Source organism: Python bivittatus, unplaced genomic scaffold (genome assembly GCF_059951505.1).
Source record: "Python bivittatus isolate LINGU-HERP-01145 unplaced genomic scaffold, Pbiv_v1 ctg000610_np1212, whole genome shotgun sequence".
Taxonomy (NCBI): Eukaryota; Metazoa; Chordata; class Lepidosauria; order Squamata; family Pythonidae; genus Python; species Python bivittatus.
Genome location: NW_028277088.1, coordinates 42,658,731 through 42,676,154, shown reverse-complemented (window position 1 = coordinate 42,676,154; position 17,424 = coordinate 42,658,731). Strand labels below are relative to the sequence as shown.

At 36.7% G+C, this 17,424-nt stretch overlaps 1 protein-coding gene across 4 annotated transcripts in view; it reads right to left on the bottom strand.

Moving 5' to 3' along the window:
• The window catches only part of ATP2C1 (ATPase secretory pathway Ca2+ transporting 1), a 45,219-nt gene that overhangs the window by 8,078 nt on the left and 19,717 nt on the right, over window positions 1–17,424 (bottom strand). For all 4 annotated transcript variants that reach the window (XM_007438529.4, XM_007438530.4, XM_025173396.2 and 1 more), the window contains 14 exons: window positions 16,477–16,632; window positions 15,852–15,920; window positions 15,303–15,378; window positions 15,122–15,188; window positions 14,523–14,647; window positions 13,058–13,155; window positions 12,433–12,528; window positions 12,260–12,349; window positions 10,649–10,753; window positions 6,823–6,979; window positions 6,040–6,210; window positions 3,854–3,951; window positions 2,635–2,685; window positions 2,079–2,245 (listed from right to left, as the gene is read on the bottom strand). In XM_007438529.4, coding sequence (XP_007438591.1) covers window positions 2,079–2,245; window positions 2,635–2,685; window positions 3,854–3,951; window positions 6,040–6,210; window positions 6,823–6,979; window positions 10,649–10,753; window positions 12,260–12,349; window positions 12,433–12,528; window positions 13,058–13,155; window positions 14,523–14,647; window positions 15,122–15,188; window positions 15,303–15,378; window positions 15,852–15,920; window positions 16,477–16,632 — 1,526 coding nt within the window. The remainder of the gene's footprint in view (window positions 1–2,078; window positions 2,246–2,634; window positions 2,686–3,853; window positions 3,952–6,039; window positions 6,211–6,822; window positions 6,980–10,648; window positions 10,754–12,259; window positions 12,350–12,432; window positions 12,529–13,057; window positions 13,156–14,522; window positions 14,648–15,121; window positions 15,189–15,302; window positions 15,379–15,851; window positions 15,921–16,476; window positions 16,633–17,424) is intronic.

Genomic DNA, 17,424 nt, shown 5'->3' with positions numbered 1-17,424 from the left:
ACACCACCAAATCTATTGTTTAGAATCAAACTCTATGCTACAACTACATTTGACAGAGATGCTCAACTAATGAAATTAAACCAGACATTCAGTAGACTGAACTACCCACCCAATGAGATCAACAGACAAATCAATAGAGCCAAACTGATTCCCAGGGAGGACCTATTAAAAGACAGATCACAAAAATCAAACAACAAAGCACAACTGGCTGTCACCTATAGCTCACAGCTTAAGCCACTCAAACACTTTATTAAGAAGCTACAACCCATACTAGATAATGACAATGCACTTTCTCAGGCACTAGGTGGCAGGTCCATACTTGTATGCAGACAACCAACTGAAATGGATACTCACAAGCAACAAGCAACAGAACAATGATGCTAACATGGGAATCTTGAATTTGAAGTCTTTAGTCTGCATCTTGTAAAAACCCACAGCATAACCAGTTTGCAGCCATAGATGGTATGGGTCTGCTGACATTACATAGCATATTCCTCCATTTTTGTTTGTTGTGGGCCTAATATAGAACAACCCCAGCAACAAACTCCCACTTGCCCACACATTTACACCAACAGCTTCATCATAGGCCCCCAAACTTCATACACTAGATTAGAAGCACCTTTAGATGCTTTTCCTCTAACGTGAGACATGCCATTGTCTGCAACAATGCCCCTTTGGATTCTATGTAGGGCAAATAGGCCAGACCTTGCACAAAAAAATTAATGGACACAAGTTTGATATCAGGACTCAGAACAAAGACAGGTAATAGCAGAGCATTTTAACCTTCCAGGGCATTCAGTGCAGATCTCAAAGTAGTTACTTTGGAATAAACTTTACCAGCACAAAAGAGACTGCTGAACTCACATACACCAAAAGATTTCAAGCTATCTCAGAAGGTCTCAACAAACACAATAGGTTTTTAACACATCACAACAGTTAATTGACAAGGTATTTACTATGGATGTAACCTGCATCTACGTAACTACCCTGTCTTCCCCTCCCTTTCCTCCCCCATCCCAATTTAAACCCTGTATCAGTTGAGCCACTCCATGCATTTGATGAAGTGAAGTGTGACCTTATGCCTTTTCATTATGTTAGTCTGAAAAGGTGCTACCAGATTCCTCCTCATTTTTGGCTACAATAGACTAACATGGCAATTCTCCTATGATGTCATAAAAGTCACTACTATTTCAGTTTTTTAACAATGTTTCAGAAGGTAAAAATATAATGTCAAGGATGGTATAGATGGCCCTATCATAACATTTGCTTCCAGTATTATGTACATATATTTTAAATACAGTGGTACCTTGGGTTACGAACGCTTCTGTTAACGAACTTTTCGGGTTACGACCAGCTCCAGCCGCAAAAATTTACCTCGGTTTGCGAACTCCACCTTGGGGTACGAACAGGATACGCAGCCATTTTCCCTCCCGTGACACAGTCCGCGGCCATTTTCCGCCCCTGACACATGGCCCGTGGCCATTTTTCCGCCCCGACACGTGGTCTGCGGCCATTTTCCGCCCGACACGTGGTCCGCGGCCATTTTTCCGCCCTTGACACATGGTCCGCGGCCATTTTCTGCCCCGACACGTGGTCCGCGGCCATTTTTCCGCCCCTGACACGTGGTCCGCGACCATTTTTCCGCCCCTGACACGTGGTCATAGGGAGGGGGACTCTCCCTCCAAGCAATAGCCGCCTCCCTGTCCTCCACGCCAGAACGGATTAACGGTAATTACATTGAACCTTATGGGGAAATTTCCTTCGGGTTGCGACCAATTCGGGGTGCGACCAGAGTCACGGAACGAATTAAATTCATAACCCGAGGTTCCACTGTACATTTAATTTTTAAAAAATTAACTTGAGTAGTTTAACTGGAAGAGCTTCAAAATTAAAATTACAGAAGTAAAATGACATTTCATTTCATGTTTCCCAACCATGAATTCCTTTTGTGAATCATACTTGATGATTTTGAACAGGATTGTTCGATGGAATATCAATTACTTGTCTAAACAAATGACACCATGCAGGTAATAAAATTATTATGTAGCATGCAGAATGGCCCTATAATTCAAACGTACATTATTGTTTGAAAGTCATCATCCACCAGGATCATATCAGCTGCTTCTTTACAAACATCAGTGCCAGTCTGCCCCATTGCAACTCCAATATCAGCAGCTTTTAGTGCTACAGCATCATTCACTCCATCACCTGTCATAGCAACTACCGCACCATTATTTTGAAGTGACTAAGGGAAAAAAAAACACCTCCAATTATGTCAAAATATTTTACCAGTCTAAGATTTTACAATGAACACATGCTTTTAAATGTTGCCTGCTACCTTTTGCAAAGCAAAAGACTTCATGAGCTCTTTCACACACATATGAGATAAATCTATTAGTATTTTACCAAAAGTTATCATTTAATTTTGTTTTCGGAAATCTATCACAAAAATACTGATTGGCATAAACCAGTATTTCAAGGAAAACATTTTAATTTTTTTAAATTTAATTGTCCCAGATTACTTTTAATGTTGCCATTCAACCTGAATAGCAGCGTTCTCTTGAAGAGCTCTAAAGAATTTCAGCTGGTCATTTTTTGAATTAAAGAACGTTTGTTTTGAAGGCAGATACCTACCTTAACAATTTTCAGTTTATGTCTGGGGCTGGCTCTGTAGAAAACTGCTACCTAAGAGGTGGAAACATTAAGGTTTTAACTATTGTAAAAATTAGGCTTTACAATGTTAATCTCTTGCCTACAGAGCCATGCAAGCACAAAAGGGAAGAAGATTGTTTTCCAGCTCCAAATATTCTACTTCTTCGTCTTCTACTACATTCATATGGCCTACCTAGTTTCTCTTACTCTCCCCACTTCTCCTTATTCTCTCTTGCAGTGCACTAAAATGGCCCCAGAGAAAGAACACATTTTTGTTAAATACTCCAAAACCCTACAATGACACTATTTCCACTTTCAGGGAACACTTAAAGGGAGAATCTGCTCACTAGAAAATATATGTGATTCTATACAACGAAAAGAAAATTTTAGAGTCAAGAAAGCCCACTGAGTTTTTTTTCATTATTAAAAAATTTAAACAAGGCAAAATGAAATCAGCACCCTTTACCAAATTGCAAAGCTTGCTTGCAAACCTATAGTTCAGGACACAAACTTAGCAAATGACCCAGTTATATTATGCATCCACACATTACTCTAAAGACCTTCCTGGGAAAAGAGCAGGCTTGGGACATAAATTGGGTTTATAGACATTTGTAAAAAGTATACAGTAATAGCACTTAGCATCCATAGGTGTGTAAAGAGATTAACAGAAGGACAAAATTGCTTTCTTCCTGTAAAGTAATATGGAATCATAATCACCTTATGGGATGCATTAAGTAAAGGAGACAAAAAACAAAAAACCCTGTTAAACCATTCTAAGTTATACTGAAATATAAAAAAATAATTCCTCAGATAATAAAAGAACAGTATCCTCTGGGTAAAGAGAGGATATTTTACATTTGCACAATTTTGTCAAATGTCACTGTCTTCTGTAAAATGTTCACACTTCCTTATAGCTTCTGATTTTTTTTGTTAGAAGGTATGAAACAAATAAACATGGCTGTATGGTTGGATACATACAACCATGTTTATTTGTTTCATACCTTCTAACAAAAAAAATCAGAAGCTATAAGGAAGTACAAAAATCATTTTTTAGCTCTCTAACTAGGTAGTTACACATTAATATATATAAGCATAAGCAATATATATAGTTTCTTAAATTATAAAGAACTGAAATCTACTACTGTACAAACTCAAGAATTCTCTACCCTCCAAGACCACATGCCCTCAATTTTTAATTAACCTTAGGGGCTATTTGTGAAAGTTGCTGTATATCCAATGTGTCTACTTCTTCACCCGAGATTGATTGAGAGTTTTTGGAATACAATCCCAAGCGACTGGCTAGAAAAAGAAAAGAAAAGAAAATTACTTAGCTATTACAATTAAAAGACACAGTGGACTTGGATACAGCGGAATTACTAAATTTTCAGTAATCATTTTGTTATCTAATCATATGCAAAAAGATACTGAACAAACCCAGGTTGTACCCAAAAACACCCCTGTGGCTCTCAATACAAGAAGCATTTTATAGACAAGAAATAATAGGCAAACCCAAATGGCTAACTTATCGTGAGATACTAGAATTTTGTCAAGAAGAATGTAAAATAAAATCAAAAGAAGGACAGAGGGATATAGTTGTCAATGGCTCTCTTATTTACAATTATTAGAAAGATTTAAAGTAGACAAAAGAATTTATGGTTTTGAACATTGTAAGACTGAGTTTGAAATAGAATTGTGTACAAATGATGAACATGTAATTGCTAAAATGTATAAACTTTTACTGAAATTTGAAATAGAAGAACAAATGAAAGAATGTATGATAAAGTGAGGTAAAAATTTTGGTTATAATATACAGATGGAACAATGGGAAAATATGTGGTTAAAAGTATTGAAATTTACACTATGTTATAATCTTAAAGAATTTTTTTATCAAATGATGTACCATTGATATATATCACCAGATAAATTGTCTAGAATGTGTAAAGGCACTCCAAATTTATGTTGGAAATGTGAACAAGAAGAAGGGACATTTTATTATATTTGGTGTATGTGTAAAAAAGCTAGAAAATTCTGGATTCAAATACACACACTGATTCAGAGGATTTTAAAAATTTTAAATACACAATTGAGGCCAGAGGTTTTTCTTTTGGGATTGATGGACAAATAGTTAGAAAAAAGACATGGAACTTTGTTTTCATATATGATAACTGCAGCAAGATTATTGTATGCACAAAGATGGAAAGATTTGGCACTATCCACAATGGAAGAATGGTTGGTGAAGATGACAGAACTTGCTGAGATGGCTAAATTGACTTCTTTGATCAGAGAAAAGACAATATGTTTATTGCTGACTGGAACCCCCTTATGGACTTTTGCATAAAATAGGAAGAAATGAACTTATCATTTATGGTTTTGATGATTAGACAGGATAGATTATAGAAAAAAGAGAGTTATGTTGTAACCATAGAGTAAGAGGTAAATTTATAATTGTATGTATAATTGCTGTAAATAAGATTGGAAGCTACTTTTTTCTTTCTTTTCTATTTTTCTTTTTTTTTCCTTCCTTGCACTTTCAGCTTTCTCTCTGAATTCTTTCTCTTTTCTTTTTCTTACTTTATATAGTTGTATTAATTTTATCTTCCTTTTTAAAAATCTTTAATAAAAATTATATATTTATATGTCTGTATGTGTGTGTGTGTGTGTGTGTGTATGTATATATGTGTGTGTGTGTGTACACCCAGATACACACAGTTAGAAAAAAGTCATGGAACTTTGTTTTCATATATGATAACTGCAGCATTTATATATTTTATATAAATTATTTATATAACTGAAGTCTCCTGTGAATCCCCAGTGATCATTGCTGCAGTTATATATGAAAACAAAGTTTATTACATATATATATAAAGGAAATGTGTTAAATGTGGAAATGGCAACAATAATAAAGAAAAAAATGTGTGCATTTCAATAAATGTAACCCAGAAGGACATGGAATGCATTTTTTTTATTTTGAAAAAGTCCCACACATGGTGTTTTTACTCTACTCTTTATAAACATAGCATTAAAACCTTTTAAAAACAAACTTTATTGGCCATTATCCAAACAACCGTTTATGGTAATGCAAGATGCTTATACTTGCTCAGTGGTTTTTGTTTTTTACTATGAATAACTAAGCTTCATGTTGAATTCATGTTCATGATGTATTTCTGGAGCTATCCTCAATTTATAAATTGCTTTGTCATGCACTGATGGGGCTGCTTGGAAAAAAACAAACAGGCAAGCTAAAAAGTTGCCTTAGGCTCGATGGGTTTGGTTTAGTAACTCCTGCCCCTGGTTTCAAAATCAATGGAAAACTCACATACAGTATGTACTGGCAAGATAATTACTAACAAAAATTCACAGAAGGAAAAAAAAAATCTCCGTTCGTACCAATGGCAACTGCAGTCTCCTGTGAATCCCCAGTGATCATTTTTACTGCAACTCCTGAAGTAATAAGTGCAGCAACGGCTTCTTTTACACCCGTTCTAGGAGGATCAATAACTCCAACCAGACCCAGGAAGGATAGCTGTCCAAGCTCAGGACCAGAAGCTAAAGCCAGAACTTTCAAAAGAAAAGAAACAGTACCGTTAGCTGTGCCACCAATTTAAAACAGAAAATATATAGTCACTTTTCTTCAATTATGAGAGAAAGAACATTGATAGAAGATTACAGTAAAATGCACAGATGCCTGAGCATGATATCTCAGAGACTTCAAATGTTTCCAAAAAACAGTATTTGTTTTTTATAAGCAATCAATTAGCGTCAATATAACAAGAAACAAAACCAATGTGTTTTCCTAACCTGTGAGGAAAATTATTACAAAGATGTGTATTTCTGCTCTCCTCCTAATTTAGTCGTTCTCTTTAATCTAAAGTTTTATTCCATACAGCATTTAGTCAGACTTACTTTAAGTATTCACAACTCAATTTTGAATACAAATACATAAGTTGGTGCTATAAAACTAGTTCCCTGATTAAACTGAGACTTAAATACTTTAACTTAACTCAGTCTCCTTCAACTAATTCCCTCTTTATATTCTGGGGGAAAACATTAAAATGACATCACTACTGTATGGAACAGGCTTGCTCAGAAGCCTCTCACTGAGCAGAGCCAGTAATTTATTTTCAAATCACAATCCTCAGGTGCGGACAGAATCATGAGTCCTAGCATTACCTCTAAGTCCCGCAGAGCCCATAGACGCTTTCTCGTGCTGATAGAGATCTCTTTGTTGTTGGTTAAGCGGTAAGCTGTGCCCTTTGTTATTATACGTTGTACAGTATCGAATTACTTCCTCATAAGCACCTTTCATAAAGCAAATCTCTGGTTTGTCCTAAAAGAATATTATGTATTTATGCAATTATTTATTTATTTCAGTTACATACCATCCCAGTCATATTCTCTGGGCAGCTTACATAATAAAACCACAAATCATAAAAATATAACAATAAAGGGTAGCAACTAAAAGCCAACCATTCTAAGGCCAATAACCTAGCCTTCTAAAAGAATTATCTTACTTCATAAAGATTAAATCAATAAGAGCCATCCTGACCTCAAGGACAGCTCTTTCAGGGCTGCCACAGAGAAAGATTGCCTCTAGAATCCAGACCCCTCACTTCTTGAGGTTCAGGAATACACAAGAAGCCCCTGACCCAGCTTACATGCCACAGATGATCATATTTTACTTAGAGCAGATAACCTCTCAGATACCTGGGACTCAAGCCATAAAAGGCTGTATAGATAATAACCTGAAGTTTGAATAGTAACCCCAAACCTACTGGCCACCAATGTAGTACCTGCAATATAGATATTAACCTACTAAAAGGCTTTCATCTATCAGCAAGTAGGCAACTGCATTTTGTATCAAGTGTGGTTTCCCAATAGTCTTCAATTATAGCCTTAAATTGAGTAAATTACGGTAATCCAAACATGAGGTGGTTGAGTGTTTGAAGTGAGTAACTATGACTAGCACATTCTATTCCAAAAATGATTGGTGCTGGTGCCCCAGCTATAGACAAGAAAAGGTTCCCTTAGCCATAACCTCTACCTGCTGCTGAAGTAAGAATACTCCCTAAAATAAACAACTTGCTCCTTTAGGGAGATTATGACTCTATCCAGAATCAATACTGGAACTACCATGGTGCTTCTGAACAAACAAACAACCACTCCATTTTGCAGGGGTTGGAAGGAAGGAGCAGAACCACTGTAATACAGAGATGCCTTCAATATTTAATCCCTGCAAAAGCTCCAGAAAAATAATATGATTAAGCGTGCTGAAGGCCGCATTCTCTTTATCAAGATCCTTTTGCAGGTCATCCATAAAAGCAACTAATGCACATTCTCTCCCCTACCACAGGCATGCATAGTGACAATCTGATTCATTCAGGTTCCTCTTTAACTGGGTGCTTACCACCTTCTCCAGGACCTTTCCAAGAAAAGGAAGGTCAGAAACAGGGAGGTAGTTGTCCCTTGATTGAAGGACAGCTTCAGGAAGGAGTGTATAATCACCTTTTTCAAGGCAACTGGCACAACTCCCTCCTTTAACAAAACATTCACCACCTCTCAGATTCAGAGACTCACCTCCTCCTTGGCAGCTAGTCAGCCAGGAGGAACAGGAATCAAATGCATAGGTGGCTACTCTCATGCTACAGTCGGTCCTGTCCACTTCCTCAGAGTCCACTGGCTTAAAAGAATCTCAGAAAACCTGCCAAGATGACACCCCAGTCATATCACTGGATTCTGTCCATGTCATATCCAGCTCCAAGCATATGTGATTAAATGTCTAACAAACAAGCCACAGCAGCCAGCTCTTTCCTCCTTCCCTCCTCCAACAGGAAGCCAATCACATTAAGCAAGGCTGCTGAATGACATTCTGTTGATGAAACAAGTATCAACACTTCATTACTCTTATAACAACAATGTACATCTGAACCTGGATTTAGTCAGATATGCTTTTCATCTGCTGCCAATGACATCTAGTCAATTCTTCTGCCACTTCTACTACAGAAGGTCATCAGTGAACCATGGGGCACTCCAGAGAGAGGCTGCTCAGGGCTTCATTCATATGCTGCCCTGTTTTCTGCCTCAACCCTTTTTTCAGTTTGCCAGTAATCAAGTGTATTCTACTTTGATTTCACTGCCCTTATAAAGGTAAGACTATCCTTCATATAATTTCTACATTAGTGAGGTAATATTACCCCTGCTTAAGGACAAAATGAAGCAGTTTGTTTCCCCAGTTTATAAGCACACCTAGGCTATAGAAATACAGGTAGTCCTCAAGTTATGACCACTCATTCAGCAACTGCTCAAGTTACAACAGCACTGAACGAGGGGGACTTATGATGGGTCCTCAGAGTTCTGGCTCCCGCAGTGTCCCCCATGGTCATGTGATCACAATCTTGGCACTCGGCACCCAACTCACGATTACGCCACAGTGAGCCACAGTCACATGATCATAATTTCTGATGTTCCCTGCCAGCTTCCCACAAGCAAAGTTAATGGGGAAGCCGGCAAGAAGTCGGAAGTCGCTCCCACTCTTGCCAAAGCACGCAAGCACTCAACTGCCTGCCCACAGCTCTCACCAGCTGACCTGCCTGCCTGGAACTTCTGCCTCTTCCCACTTAATGACCCACACGGTCCTGTGGTTACAACAGCAATGAGGACTGCCAGGATTGCCATCACTAAGCGATGCAGTCACGTGACATCGCACTTTACAACCACATTGCTTAGCAATCAAAGTTCCAGTCCCAGCTGCCATCATAACCCAAGGACTACCTATATTGTTTCTGCATCATTTAACTTGAAGAACTGAATTCTTTAGAGGATATAAAATGAAAATATAGACTTCCAATACAAAGGACTCTTAAGAGAAATTACATTCTCTCTGTTTCTTATCCTCCTTTTTATTGTACAGTGACACCTCAGGATATGAACTTAATCCATTCCGTGACTCTGGGCATATCCCGAGTTGGTCGTAACCCGACGCAAATTTCCCCATAGGGTTCAATGTAAATCCAGTTAATCCGTTCCGCCCTCCGAATGTGGTCGCACCCCGAAGCAAATTTTCCCATAAGGTTCAATGTAATTACCGTTAATCCGTTCTGGCGTCCGCAAACCACTCGTCAGGGGCGGGAAAACGGCCAGGCGCCGCACGGCAGGGCATGAAAACGGACGGGCACCGCGCGGCGGGGCGGGAAAACGGCCGGGCGCCGCGCAGCGGGGTGGGAAAATGGCTGCGGACCACATGTCAGGGGCGGGAAAATGGCCGCGGACCACATGTCAGGGGCGGAAAAATGGGCACGGACCACGTGTCAGGGCGGAAAAATGACCGTACCCCGAGGCGGAGTTCGCACATCGAGGTAAATTTTTGCAGCCGGAGCTGGTCATAACCCGAAAAGTTCGTTAGTAGAGGCGTTCGTATCCCGAGGTACCACTGTATTATGTTTCTTACTATTTTCTTACAATTACATTCTGCCTTTCCTCTAGGAAGCTCAAAGCAGTATTCCTCAGAGCAGTCATTTTATCCTCACAACAATGGCCTTCTTCATTATGTTGGGCTGAGAGAAAGTAACTGCACAAAAGTCATCCCTGAGTTCATGTCTGAATAGGGATGTGAATCGTGGTCTCTCCAGGCCAACATTTTAATCATTCTCCCACACTAGTTCTCATATTTGTTTAACGACAGCATCAGACAGCACAACAAATCTTCCCCGCAAAGCTTTCTTTTTATTTATTTAATTAAACCATGCTGGGCCAAGTGATACATTATTACAAGTGATGCACTGAAAAGGGTGCTGCAATACTAGACATGATATGCCAGTAACACATCAGCTTCAGCTGGATTTACTTACAGCTTCTTTCTCTCAAGTAATTATGCTTATAATGTTACCTTCACTCTAATATGAAGTATAACTACACAGGAGCAGAACTCTATCACTGCATGTGAAAAAAATAGGTTGAAGGAAAATATTAGATCCCACTGAAAGTTCAGTAATGGGCATACCTGTTGGGTTCTATGTACACATTTAACAGCCATCCATTTTTGCTCAGAACTGAAAGGATATTCTGATTTCCTTATGTAATCCTGCTGTATTCCATCTAAACCCATCTATGAAAACAAAAGACATTTTCAATTCTTCTAACCTACTGCTGTATTTCCTTCTGGCAATGTATAATCTACTCATTTTACATACTCTCTCTCTATATATTATCTACATATTAAGCTTCATTTATTTCTTTTAATTGTGTTCACAATGTTGTTTACTTTTAATTTCCTTTAGTAATTTTTCTTAGCAAAACTGTAACTATAGTTAGATAGTCCACTTTCAAATTCTCTTAGTAAAATCTCTTAGCAAATGTTAGACTATAGTGAGAGTCAATATATCTATTTTTCCAAATTTTCTAGATGCTCTACCTGAATTACACAAAATCCAGACATGTTTTTTGTGAAGGGGGAGGCATATTTTAGCAGAGCCAAGAATCACTGTTTAATTGTTTATGCAGGTTAATAATCCTTGTCAAAGAATGTTATACTTTGATTAAAAGAATCAAGAGTTGAAATTACTGTACACTAATTATAAAAATTTTAAACAGAATGTAACTGAAATTTTGCATAACAGAAACAACATTCACAGGGCCCAACCTTAAAACATTTGTATAAAAGGACTTTTGGTGGTACTTTAAATAAAGCTACAATCCTATAAACACTTCTCTAATTGTCAAGATGCTATCTTAAGGCAATAAAAAGCAACTCAAAATGTTCCAGATTAAAAATCCTAATTGTTACAGAACAAAAACATATCTTTACATTGTTGGTTTCTTCAGCATCTGTAGTTGAACACACTCTGAACTTTACTACACTTGTATTCAATCAAATACATTTTCCACCTGGTTCTTTCATTCTATCCATAGTGTATTTTCCTACATTGCCAATGCCTGAAATATTTTTCTTTTTTCAAAAAATACTAATGCCTAAGTTGTACAACAGTTAATATCAAAGGTCTTACTCATTCTAAAACCATTTCAAATGCTAGAGACTTCAGAATCATCAACTATTCATTATAACTCAAACAACATCTTAACTGAGTCATTAGTTTACAACAACCTAACAAATGAAATTAAAAGGTCCTGTTTTCAAAATTCCATGGACAAATCTATATGAATCAACAAAGATAGCTGAATTTGAAATTTTGGTATTTTGATTCCAAAAAATGCGAAATATTTCTGGTTCACTATAAAAGAATAATCAGAATAAAAGGACTTTTTAAGGTTCTTGCTATGCCTACTCACCACCTGCTAGAAACTGCTAGTTCAGAATAGGCTTCTTAAATTGGATTTTATTCACTGGATTGCATTATGTGTTTATTTATGGTCTATATATAATATGTGTTTATATGCACATATATTACTTTGTCTTGCATTGCTTCATCTTTTATAGTAGGCTTCAGCTAATAAAAACTTATATTACAATACCTTTGTTAGGCTGAAATATTATTTGTCCAAAACAACAAGAACAATAATAGAATCACAGCTCACCATATGTATTTTTTGGGAATACATATCATCCTATATTTTTATATTACTATCACCCCTGTTGCTTCAGTGTACTTCCTACCTTCATAGCAAGTGCAATTAAGGCTCCTTCAGTTGGTTTTCCCATTAAAGTGTTGTTTCTAATTATAGCATCATTGCACACACACCCAGCCTATGAAGGAGGAAAACAAATGTTACTGTAATAAACAAGTGCCTCTATTTCAGAAGATAGTACTTTTTCAATGCAAGGCTTACCTCAACAATTCTGCCAACAGATGGTTTGCTAAATCCATGAACAACATCACCTTCAACAATGACTTCTCCAAATCTATTATAGCCCACTCCAGTAACCTGGGACAAAATAATCAGCACAATTATTACAACTGCAGCCATTTGTTTATTTTTTCCTTTATGATCTTAAAAATAATCTAAGAAAAGTAGACATGACTTGTGAAACATTAATCTTAGTATTCCCTAAAAGGCATGATTCAGTTTGCTTGCTGTAAGACATTACAGAACCTGCAGAAAGCAATGCTTCTGTTATTGCTATCAAAACAGTTTGAGGACTTTCTTCATAACCTCTCTCTGAAAAAAGTGAACATTTCCTTCAATACCAAAATTTCCAAAATAATTTCTGCACTGAAAACTTCTTAATCTGTGATACTTAACTAGAGCTTTTCCTCTTCCATAATAATAACAGTCATCAATATAAATATATAGTTTTGAAACAACCATCCATTAGCTACTGAAGTCAATTTTCTCTAATAACAACCAGCCCCTAGGAAAAAGATTTAAAGCAAAGATTTAAATTTTTCAGAACCATTACACTCTACTAAACAAAGAATATCTGCTACTGATGCTCACATTGCTTATCACGTACCTCAGCATGTAGTTCATCTGCTGTGAATATATGAGTAACAGTCATTTCATTTTTTGTCAGCGTACCAGTTTTATCTGAACAAATCACATTGCAACATCCTGAAAAGCATAAATGATATCATCACGTAATAGCTCTGCCAGATTTGTACAAAATAATGGAATGCAAGAGAAGAATCTCTGTCCAGAAGCCAAAATAACAGGAAAGAATCTTTGCTTAAGCCAGGGATAGGAAACTTCCCATAATCTAAGCCAACCTGTGACATTAGCTTATCTCACAGGTCTACTCTAGACTCTCAGGTCAGTTCATCTCTAAAGAGAGCCCCCACCTCCTCCCCCAAAGTTTTACCATTAGTGCTGGAGCTATCCTTTCAAGTTCCAACAGGAACAATTGCAAGGGCACCTGGTTTCATCATTCTGCACCTTTGCCTATGAGGAAAACTGGGATGACCAAGCTGACAAGCACTGCCTGCAGGTACCCTGGATGAAGGACCTGCAAGTATTGCTCTGAAACAGCCACTGTGTGCCTTTTCCACTTGGGAAGATGAAGACTTATCATGAACCAGCTCCAAAGAAAGAGACTTTTCAAAGTACTTCTGAATCTTTTAGTGGATCCTCCTCATGATCTGGATTGATTATTTTTGGAGTGGAGCTTTGGATTGGGGCCTGACCTAATGACATACTCTGGGCAGCAAAAGGATACTGGCTCTTAGGCCCAAATCTATTCCTGATTCCTGAATTTAGTTAAGGCAAGTAAACAGGAGGTCATCCATTTTTCTCCAGATGAACATACTGAATTCTTTCTTTTTTGCCAGACCAAACATTCTGTCTGTTTGATATAAACTTCAGCCGTTAGACAAATATTTCCTTAATAGCATACAGTCATTCAATGCTTTGATTTTAGAACTGTTGTTTCAATTAAAATAGCATAAATGAAGGAGGCTAGATATATCTCCTAAGGAAAATTCCACAACTTCTGATCACATAAATACAGTAGAATTTCCATTGGACAGGTTACCTATGTAGATACTATATACTGTGAAATGCAGTAAACACAGTTAAAGCTATTTTTAATATGATCCAAATATTTGGCTGTGACCAACAGCCACACTGCTGAATAATGCACCAGCTCAATGCATGTTTGCTCTTCCAAAAACAAGGGCTAATCACTGAACTACATTTCAAGCTTAAGTCTGCCATTTCAACTGCATGCAGAATGTTTCTTACAAATTTTAAACACAGTAAAAAAAAAGAATATTTACTAATACCCATAAAAATAAGACACTTACTATTCCAGAAATATAAGGGTTTATTTTTACAATACTTTAATGCTGTAGTGGACACTTTGGATATGCTGGGGCACTGCCTTTTATCCATTGACTTGTCATTTGTACTCAAATTGCTTTACTACACATTTTAAATTATCCCTAGATATTTACAGCGGTTTTATACATTATAGTTAATCTTACCTAATGTTTCAACAATTGGCAATTTCTTGACAATGGCTTGTTTCTTTACCATTCTCATGACACCAAGAGCCAATGTGACTGTTACGACAATCGGAAGACCTTCTGGGATGGCAGCAACAGCTAAACTGCAATATTAAAAGGATGTGTTAAGTTATGTGTCAATATTAAATGCAGGAAAAAAGCATTACTTACAGGGCTAAGTTAAAATGGAACATAGACACATTTCATGAAGAACTTCATTCAAAGAGGAGTGGGGAGCTGACTGTTGTTTTCTTTTTTTTCAAATTGGAGGTCTCTAAAGTAGAAGACCTGCAGTAATTCTGCCAAGCTTATTTGGTGATCCAGAATTTAATGTAAGCAGCACTGCCTAACTCTGAGATGTTTGCTGAGGTCACAACTCCCAAAACTTTTTTTTTTTGCTATATCACAGCACGCTTAGAGTTTAACAGCGTACATGCAAAGTTAGGATCTTTTTCACTTATTTGCACAGAAACAGAATCTACCCAATACAGGGCAGTCCTGAAGTAAGTTCTGTGTTTCAGGCCGAGACATCCGTTTTTCATACAGTGTAGTAGTGACAGAATATTTAAGAATCTTACCTGACACCAATGGTAAACATGTCAAGGATATGTTTTCCTTGAAGCCAACCAACCAACATAATTATTCCTATAAAAAATAAGTAGAACTTTTAAACTTCAGTCCTTGTCCTAATATTAACACCCCTTCCCTCAGTCAGTATGTCCAAAACAGGAACACGCAACAACTTAACTGATTTCTTACCGATTATACCAAAAGAATACAAGGAAAGCTGCTTCCCTAGCAGATCCATGCTCCTCTGCAAAGGTGTCTTTGGTGCCTTCGTTAAAAAAAAAACGGTCAGGCTGATTTCATTAAACTGACTTACTAAATTTGCACAATTGTTCCATATTCATTGAAATGCATGATAAAATTAAGAGGATAAAACCGTTTTAAAGAACCCCTTAGAAAAACCCTACACCCGTATCGAATGGTTGCCAATCCATTCTTCTCCTCTTCTCTCAGTATTTTCTAAAAGGGCTACTATGATATGAAAGAAATAAAGGCTTAAGTCCTAAATCTTAAAGAATCTAAATTCAGGCTAGTATCCACTTCAAATTTAGTGCAATGTTTGGACTCATTTCTGTACTAGAGCATTTATATGCAATGATATAAAAGGTTTTAAGAGTACCGATAATAGCCTGGCGTGCAAGTTTGAAATTATTCAGCAACAGTAAGTTCCATGAAATCATTTTTGCATATGTAATAGTCAGTCAGGGTTTATATTAATATTATTCTTGAAATGCTACTTACTTCTTCTGCTTGCATCATTTTGAAAACCTCACCAAACTCAGAGTTTTCGCCAGTTCCAATAACTATCCCCTACAAAACAAAGGCAAAAAGGGTAGAAGTAAATTGTTTAAATTCCTTCACCCAGGAAGCCAACCTGGTTTGCCAGAGTTTAAATGTTTGAAAAAATAGGAACAAGTACTCAGGGACTCTGAACAGTGAAGGCAGGACTATCTATGTTGACTGAACCTCAAAATACATTCTCAGGAACATACTGCAAAATGTAATCAAGGTTGATCTGATCCAGTATTCTTTGCAAGAATCCCAGCAACCAAGAGGCAATAAGTGGCTCTGCAGAATCTGACATACAGAGATTAATTTAAGCTCTTATTTGCATTGATTTAAACACTATTCATAATGTAAAGATATACTTCAGTTGTTATGATTCCATCTTAATTAAAACAGTGTAATAAAAGTGTTGTCAACAATTCATTTTCCAATACTATAATATTACAAAACAGGCAACTGAAAGAATTTATAGTATATTTTCCAGTACACAATTTGAAGAAAATATTTATAAATACATATTATATACTGTATCTGACCTAATTTTTTAGAAATTAGTTTGGTATCCTTTGACGAAAAATACCTTGGCTTTTCCACATCGAACCAGTGTTCCCATAAAAGCAATATTGCTTCTTGAGGTGAGATCTCCATTTGTAGCAGCTGGTTGGGGAGAAGTGCATTTAGAGCAAGGAGTTGTCTCACCTGTCAAACTCGATTCGTCAATAGAGAGATCAATAGCCTTTGAGAGCAAACAGATAAAATTTGTATTACACATTCTACCTTTTAAAATGGTAGTGGCTCTATTCAGTAGTTTGAGACTTAACTTTTCTATTGGGGGACGAGGGATGTTAAGAAGAATGGAAATGTTGCTTAAAGAAAGCCATTTCATTTGAAGTGCCCAAATATGTTATATTATACAAGGATTCTAGTGTAACTCACTTTAGGTTTCATCTCCCTGATTTTATATTAACAAACCATACCACACAAACAACAGGAAATCTGATTAGATTATCATGTATAATCAGTATCCAGTTAACACATTGCTTTGGGGAAACAAATCCTACTTTTGAAATTATTTCACTTGCCTAAGAGGAATAAAATATGTAATAATGCTGTTAGAAAATTCACAATGAGCCCTCTACGATGACTGATTACTCAAAATTAAAACTATTTGAACTTCTTGAACTGACAGTGAAATCTCTACAAACATTCTGTCTTGAAATATAAATGATATCTGTTGAAAACAATCAACAACTTATCCAACCATCCTACATTAAATCCTTAGGTAAACATCACCACTGTTCCCCAATTATTTATAAAAATAATCACATATGATGTTCCAATGTCTCATAAGCCACCAGATGAAAAAGTATATAGCAATGAAATATCAATGGTAATAAAGTGGGCATAAGATAGCTCGTCTTACAGTTTTACTTGATATAATATTATAGCATTCAGCAATTAAAATTACCTTATGAAGGTATATTGTTAGAAGTTTAAAGAGTAGTCAGTTCTATTATTTACTAAATCA